The sequence below is a fragment of the Lactuca sativa genome, chromosome 1 (genome assembly GCF_002870075.4).
Source record: "Lactuca sativa cultivar Salinas chromosome 1, Lsat_Salinas_v11, whole genome shotgun sequence".
Classification (NCBI taxonomy): Eukaryota; Viridiplantae; Streptophyta; class Magnoliopsida; order Asterales; family Asteraceae; genus Lactuca; species Lactuca sativa.
Window position 1 is genome coordinate 93,913,673 of NC_056623.2, and position 8,881 is coordinate 93,922,553.

Sequence of the window (8,881 nt, forward strand, 5' to 3'; positions counted from 1 at the left end):
TTATGGTTTTAAAACTTTTAACAAACAATCTATTATCCACATAAAAAGACTTATATGTCATTTTTATTTCTTTTTAGAATTAATTTTATTTAATCTTATTTAAAAAAATAGAAAAACAAAATAAATAATTCATTAGGCCCACATCTCTCTCTCTCTCTCTCTCTCTCTCTCTCTCTCTCTCTCTCATAAGCTACCAAGAACCATCGAAAACGGTGTTTTCTAGCCACCAGAAATGGGCCACAGTCATCCTTCAGTCAATTAACACCACAACCAAACACCTCCACTTACTGTTGTGTTTTTCCATTGCCTTAACCCTCCTCCTTCTTTCTTCCTTTACTTATTTGTAAGCCACTAATTACACACGTTTCTTTCGTTGCTTTGATTGAGTTTCTTTCATCCTCGATCAGACAAAGACAAAGACCAAAGTCCCTTTTCCAGCCCCTTTATTTCTTTCATCTTCGATTGAGTTTCTTTCATCCCTTGAATCCCGTTTCGTTTAAGCAACACATGATGATGAAGGATGTATGGTGGTGGGTGCAGATATAAAATGGAGAGAGAGAGAGAGAGAGAGAGAGAGAGATGTTGGCCCAATAAATTATTAATATTTTTTTTTAAATAGGATTAGATAAAATTAAAAAATTCTAATAAGAAATAGAAAGGGTATATAAGTTTTTTTTATGCTGGTAAAGGACTGTTTTTAAAAGTTTTGAAACCATAAGGACCATCTATGAGGTTTTTTGAACTTAGAGACTAAACTTCAAATTTTTAAATACCACATGAACCATTTATGAAGTTTTGTATAAAACAATTATTAGGCATTAACTAAATTTCTAATTGGGATATCACCAGAAAAGTCATAATATTTTGGGCAAATTTTAATAAAGTCCTAAATTTTATTTTTTGAATAAAAAAGTCCTGATTTTTTCACTTTTTGAATAGAAAAGCCCAAGAAACAGACTAATTTATTCACTTTAGTCCTTTTGACCTGTTCAGTAGGTTATGCGACCAAATTGTTAATTTTTTGAAAATAATGGGACTTTTTTGCAGATTTTGTCAAAATTTTTTATGTAATGTATAAACATATTTTTTACATATCTATATTTATTTTTACGTATTTTTGTATTTTTAATGTTTTTATATGTATATATTTACGTATTTTTATGTATTTTAAATGTATAAATGTATACTTTTACTTATTTATATGTATTTTTAACCATTTTACATATTTTTTATGTATTTTTATGTGTATTTTTTATATACTATGTGTTTATATGTATTTTTACATATTTTTATGTATTTATGTATTTTTTAAGCTTTTTATATAGATGTTTATGTATTTTAAGTGTATAAATGTATTTTTTACGTATTTATATCTATTTTTAAGTATTTTACATATTTTTTATGTATTACGTATTTATGTATTTTTTTAAAGTTTTTTATATAGATTATATATATATATATATATATATATATATATATATATATATATAAATATATATATATATATATATATATATATATATATATATGTGTGTGTGTGTGTATTTTAAATCTATAAATGTATTTAGATGAAAGTTTTAAGTATTTTACATAATTTTTGTGTGTTTTTATGTGTTCTTTTATGTATTATGTATATATATATATATATATATATATATATATATATACACACACACACATATATATATATATATATATATATATATATATATATATATATGCGTATTTATGTATTTTTTAGTTTTCTTATATAGATGTTTATGTATTTTTATATATATTAAATGTTTATTTGTATTATTTTTACGTAAAGAATATATAAACACGTAAAAACAATACAATTAAACATTTAATATACATAAAATTACATAAAGATTTATATAAGAAAACTAAAAAAATACATAAATACGCAAAAATTCATATAAATACATAATACATAAAAACACACAAGAATATGTAAAATACTTAAAAAAATACATATAAATACGTAAAACAATACATCAATACATTTAAAATACATAAATATATAAAAACATCTATATAAATCACTTAAAAAATATATAAATATGTAATACATAAAAAATATGTAAAATACTTAAAAATAGATATAAATACGTAAAAAATATGGTTATACATTTAAAATACATAAACATCTATATAAAAAGCTTTAAAAATGCATAAATACGTAAAAAATACATAGAAATACATATAAATACATAATACATAAAAATAACACATAAAAAAATATGTAAAATAGTTTAAAATACATATAAATAAGTAAAAAAAATACGTTTATACATTTAAAATACATAAAAATATGTAAATATATACATATAAAAACATAAAAAAAACTCAAATTCGTAAAAATAGATATAAATATGAACACAAATGTAGAACTTTTATCATGTTGGACTTCATAGTCAACATCATTTATTATGATTAATGATATTTACTTGATTGAAAAATATTCTAATGGTGTAATGATAAGTTGAATAATATAATCTATTGAGTATAAACATAACCTTAGTCAAAATAATTTCTTAATTATAAATATAAACCGATATCTCTTTATTTGAATATGAAAATGTGTTTTACCATTATATATAGATAAGCTACTTTTATATATATATATATATATATATATATATATATATATATATATATATATATATATATATATATATATATATATATATATATATATATATATATATATATATATATATATATATATATATATCAAAATATTTGAGAACTTTGAATTTATAATAAAACAAGAAAAATAATGAATTATTATAATGTAAATGTTTTTTATCTTTTAATTTTAATAAAAATAATTTAAATAAATAAACGAAAAAACTAATGAGCTTTAATTTTGAGAATTTTGAAATTAAAAAAGTAACTTCATTAATGACATTAATATCCATTTATTATTATATTTATTGTAATTATTACATTAAAATATTATGTGGAATTTAAAAAAAAAATAGAAAAATTTATAAAATGACGTGTGGAAAATAAATTAATTCAAAATAACCACAAAATAACATTTGGCAAATTAAATGAAGTGAGAGTGTCACAAGTGGCAAAAAAAAAACCTTTATTTATTAGAGTGTGTTTGTGTGCGTGTGTGTGTGTGTGTATATATATATATATATATATATATATATATATATATATATATATATATATATATATATATATATATATATATATATATATATATAAAAGTTCAATTGAGAAAATAAAAAAGGTTGAGAATGAGAGAATAATTTTCATTTAATCATTTATTTAACATGTCGACGTACCAGCGCGACGGATGATGAGTAATATTCATATACAAATATAAATGTAACTGTATTCATATATGAATCTATCACCTCTCATCCACAACCAACCACCAGCACCACCATTGTCACCTCCGTCACCACCAACCACCACCACATCTACCACCAACCACCGCTGATAGTTTCATTTTATTTACTTCTTTTTATAGTTTATTTTAGCACATTTCATTCACATTTTAGCTAATTTCCATGCGGATTTTCCTTTTTGTTATTTTATGACAACTTTCAGGTACTTTCTAGTTTGGTGAGCTTAATTGCAGATTTTAAGGTGATTAGCGGAGCGGGATCTTTAGAAAGCGATTGGACTTAGAGGATGTCAAGGATCTTGGGCTTTATAATATTGGAGTTGATACTTGGAGTGAGCTTGCTTATTAATTGAAGGCTTGGAAGAAATGAACTTTAAATTTGCAAGATGTAGGAGAATATTCGAGCATGCGAAGATTAATGATCGGGCGATTACGAAAGCTATGGATCATTTGGAGAAGCCACATTGGGCTTAAAATGAAGGAAAATTGAAGAAAAATGAGTTGGGAGCTGATTGGACTCGAACTGGGCCAAGTGGGCTAAGTTGTGGAGGCTCAATTCTCAAAGAACCTACAATCTGATGCCACCCACTCAACCCACCCGCGCAAGGTTGCGCGGCCACGCACGGCATAACAGGGGTAGTTTCGGGATTTCGGTTAGAAGGTTGTATGGGGAAGGTTGGTGTGCATCTTTTTCACACTCTTGCACATCCGAAAATTCATCAATACTCTAGAGATTTTGGATCATTTTGAAGACCAAGAACACCTCTAGAACTTCATCTTTTTTCTCTTGATTCTTACTAAATGTTTGGTACAATCTATCTAAACTTTGTTTTCTTGAGTTTAACCATTTTGGCTATACAAAACTTGGTTGACTTTAGCGGAATCCTTTGAACTTTTGTTAAATGTTGAAGACTTCATGAACTTGTTCTTGAATCCTTATGGAAATTTTTTCTGTTTTAACATATTATTACTACTTGTATGTTTTTATTCATGAGTTTAAATGTATTTATGGTGATTAGTTGGCTAATTTCTTGATCAAGTGAAGGATCCTCAAATTATCAAGCAACAAACGATTTTTGTGTTAGTTTTGCTTCACACAATCATAAAAACATTTTCTCCAACATGGTAGTGAAAGCATTTGACTTTTCTTGGATTTGGTGACTTTTTGGTTCTTAATGCTATTTGACTTTCATTAATTGCATGCTTAATGGAAATTGTGACTTTGACTAAGGAAATTGTTATGATCTTCTCTACTATTTTTTACAACTAAGAAAATTCCAGGTAATCTCAAGCGTCTTGGATTACTATAGCAAAATTAAGGGTTTAAAACAAGTATTGCACCGTTGGATTCTAATGATATGTTCATCAAAAAGTCAAAGTGAGGAAACTTTAAGTGAACCATCTTTCTCTTATAGATTTTACATCAAACTCTTGTTTTTGTTGAATTTTCCATTTAAATCTTAGTTTAATCCTAGTTTTATTTCAAGTATTTAAAAAGACCAAAACCCCCATTTTTATTCTTATTGTCATTTTACAAGTATTTTTACAAAGATATTTTTCATAGAGTTATAAAATTAAACCAATCCCCGTGGATACGATCATTTTACTACTATACACTATTTCAGGGTGTAATATTTAGGGTATTTTATTTTGTTGGCCTCGACAACCACCAAATTTTGGCGCCGTTGTCGGGGATTGGTTTATTTTTAATCAATTTGTTTTTCTATGCCCAGATCTTAAAGTACAAGTGCTTTGGTTTATAATCCGAAATTGAAAAAGAAGCAAGGTGTTTGGCGAAGGAAAAGAGAATAGAATGTAGTCAAACTTCAAATCCTCACGGGAACCTGGAGGTTGAAACCACTTCCTCTAGTGACACTGAACCCGATTCTAGCCCCGACCCTCGCCAAGAAATTCCCGAAACACCACCCCTATAACAAAATCCACCCATCATAAACCCAATTAAAATTGGGGATGAAAGCGAAGTTACCGAAAGAACCTTGAGGCAAATGATGGAAACCGATGTTACACAAACTCCAATCGGTATCAATTACCCCATTTTGGAAGGAGGTTCAGAATTGAAGTCAAGTTTATTCATCACCTCCCAACTTTTCGTGGATTAGAGAATGAAGACCCTCACAAGCACTTGAAGATGTTCCACATTATTTGCACTAGTATGAAGCCACAAAGGTCAACCGATGACAAAATCAAATTAAGGTCATTGCCCCTTTCATTGGTCGATAGAGCAAATGATTGGTTATTCTATCTTCCATCGGGGTCGATCAACTCATGGACCGATATGGAAAGAGCTTTTCTTGATACGTTCTATCCCGCTTCACGAGTCTTAAGTCTTAGAAATGAGATTTGTGGTATCCGCCAAGGTCAAAATGAAACTTTTCTTGATTATTGGGAGATGTTCAACGACTTATGCTATAGATGTCCACAACATCAAATTCTGGAACAAATCCTCGTTCAACACTTGCATGAGCGATTGTTGCCAATGGAGAGAAGACTAGTTGATGTCGTGAGTGATGGAGATGTCGTTAGCAAAACTCCACAACAAACAAGACAACTCTTCAACACAATAGTTGCTAACTCCCAACACTTTGGATCGCGCCAAGACATGAGAGAGACACACAACATAAAGTCGACGAAGTGGGGACATCGAATCTAGAATCTCAAATCAAAGATTTACCATCCGTTGTTCAAAAGTTAGCCATGGGACAAACTCCACAAGTGATGGTTTGTGGAATATGTACAACAGTTGGACATCATATGGATATGTGTCCCGTTCTCCAAGAAGATGCGGAACACATTAATGCCACAGGAGAATTCCAAAATTACCCCCAAAAAACCATCCGGTTACCAAAATGCATACAATTCAAGTTGGTAGCCAAATCCCAACATGAGCTACAACCCAAGACCATTGCCTTAAAATGCATTGGTTAGACCTTCCTATCCACCACAACAACCCCACTACCAGCACCCACAACCACATTATCAACCACATTATCAACCCAAACCAGACCCTCTACATCATCACCAACAACCTCCTCAATCCCAACCAAGTAGCTCTGCAATGTCTCTTGAAGACATTATCAAATCCTTAGCCACTAGTACCCAATGATTCCAAAAAGAGACAAGGACTAGTATCTCTAACCTTGAAGCACAAATGGGAGATATAGTTACATCTATAAGAAAATTAGAGTCCCGTGGAAAACTCCCTTCTCAAACCGAAAAGAACCCAAATGTCAATGTGGTGACACTGACATGTGGTAAACAAACTGGAGAAAGTAGTTCAAAGAAGAAGTCAAGGGAAGATGAGGAAAAAATAAAGATCAATAATGCACAAGCTGGAGTTCCAAAGAAGACTACCCTCTAGTGACACAAATAGCCACTCAACCTCCATTCACCTCCCAACTTGCAACTTCAAAGAAGAATATGGAAGAGAAAGAGATCTCGGACACCTTCCGAAAGGTGGAAGTAAACATCCCTTTACTTGATGCAATCAAAAAAATTCCTAGATATGCAAAATTCTTAAAAGAAGTTTGTACCAACAAGAGGAAATTGAAGGGAAATGAGAAAATTTCAATGAATGAAAATGCATCAGCAGTTTTACAAAGGAAACTTCCACCCAAGTGCAAAGATCTGGGAATGTTTACGGTTCCTTGCAAGATTGGGGATGTCACTCTTAGTAGCTCTATGCTTGATCTTGGTGCTTCTATCAATGTCATGCCCTATTCGGTATATGAATCATTGAATGTGGGGCCTTTAAGTGAAATCGGTGTCATAATCTCACTTATGGATAAATCAAGTGTCTTTCATAGAGGTGTTTTAGAAGATATTTTAGTGCAAGAGAACCAATTGGTCTTCAAGACGGATTTCTACGTGATTGATCTAGAAGAACAATTGTCCTCCAAGTCGGCTCTAATTTTACTTAGGAGACCGTTTTTTAAGACGGCTAGGACGAAAATCGATGTATATGCTGGAAGTTTAACAATGGAGTTTGATGATGAAAGAATTAGTTTTAATATTTATGATGCGATGAGATGTCATAGTGATGTTTCATCCTTGTATGTTGTTGATGTCGTTGAGCCGCTAACCCAAGAATTGTTCGAGTTGTCCAATGGTGATATGTTGGAGATGATCCTAAGCAAGGGGTTTGATTGTGGGAAACTAGCCAAGCAATTGAAGCTTTATTCTTTAGACCCAGAAGTTGAAAAGTTGGTCAATAATTCGGAGGTGAAGAAATCCACAAGATTTGATTTTAAGCAAATTGAGTTGCCCCCAAATCATGCAAAATTGCCTCAATCCATTGTTCAACCACATGAATTTGAATTGAAAGTCCTACCTTAACACTTGAAGTATGCCTACTTGGGAAAGAACAAGACTCTTCCAGTTATCATTTCAACTCATTTAACCAAATTTGAAGAAGAGCAACTCCTCAAAGTGTTGAAGGAACATAAAGAAGCCATGGGTTGAATGATTACGGATATTGAAGGATTGAGCCCCTCCACTTGCATGCACAAGATTTTGATGGATGATGAATGCAAGACAAGCCGAGATGCGCAAAGAAGATTAAATTCGCCTATGATGGAAGTTATGAAGAAAGAGATATTGAAGCTTCTTGATGTAGAGATGATTTATCCAATATCGGATAACAAGTGGGTGAGCCCGGTGCAAGTTGTGCCAAAGAAAACGGGAATCACGGTGGTCGAGAACAACAAAGGTATGATGGTCCCCACCCATGTGCAAAACGGGTGGAGAGTATGTATTGACAACCGCAAAGTCAATGCAAGCACAATAAAAGATCATTTTCCATTGCCTTTCATTGATCAAATGTTAGAAAGGTTGGCTGGGAAATCTCATTATTGTTGTCTTGACGGGTATTTCGATTTTCACCAAATCCCGGTGGCACCGGAAGACCAAGAAAACACAACTTTCACATGTCCATTTGACACTTTTGCATACCATAGGATGCCATTTGGATTGTGTAACGTCCCGACGACTTTCGAACGTTGTATGGTTGGTATTTTCACGGAATATGTTAAACACATAATTGAAGTTTTTATGGATGACTTTATGTATATGGAAACTCGTTTCAAGAATGTTTAACCAATCTCACCAAACTTTTAAAAAGATGCATTGAAACGAATTTGGTTATAAATTCTGAAAAATGTCATTTTATGGTGAGTCAAGGTCTTATTTTGGGTCACATTGTGTCAAAGAAAGGAATCGAGGTAGATAAGGCTAAAATTGATGTTATTCAAAGCTTACCTTACCCGACTAGTGTTCAGGAAGTGCGTCCTTTTTTAGGCCATGTCGGATTCTACCGAAGGTTTTTCAAGGACTTTTCAAAGATAACAAGACCAATGTGCCTACTTTTGTAAATGGATGTTGATTTTGAGTTCAATAAGGCGTGCAAAGAAGTTTTCGACAAGCTCAAAGAGTTGCTTACATCCGATCCTATCATACAAGCTCCTAATTGGGATCTCCCCTTTGAAATCATATGTA

The 8,881-nt window shown here is 31.2% G+C and overlaps 1 protein-coding gene across 1 annotated transcript; it reads left to right on the forward strand.

Annotated features, from left to right (window-relative positions):
• The first annotated feature begins 6,808 nt into the window (after positions 1–6,808).
• LOC111900555 (uncharacterized) lies at positions 6,809–7,723 on the forward strand. Its single transcript, XM_023896432.1, has one exon. It carries the CDS (start codon positions 6,809–6,811, stop codon positions 7,721–7,723), a length of 915 nt encoding a protein of 304 aa, XP_023752200.1.
• Positions 7,724–8,881: the final 1,158 nt, after the last annotated feature.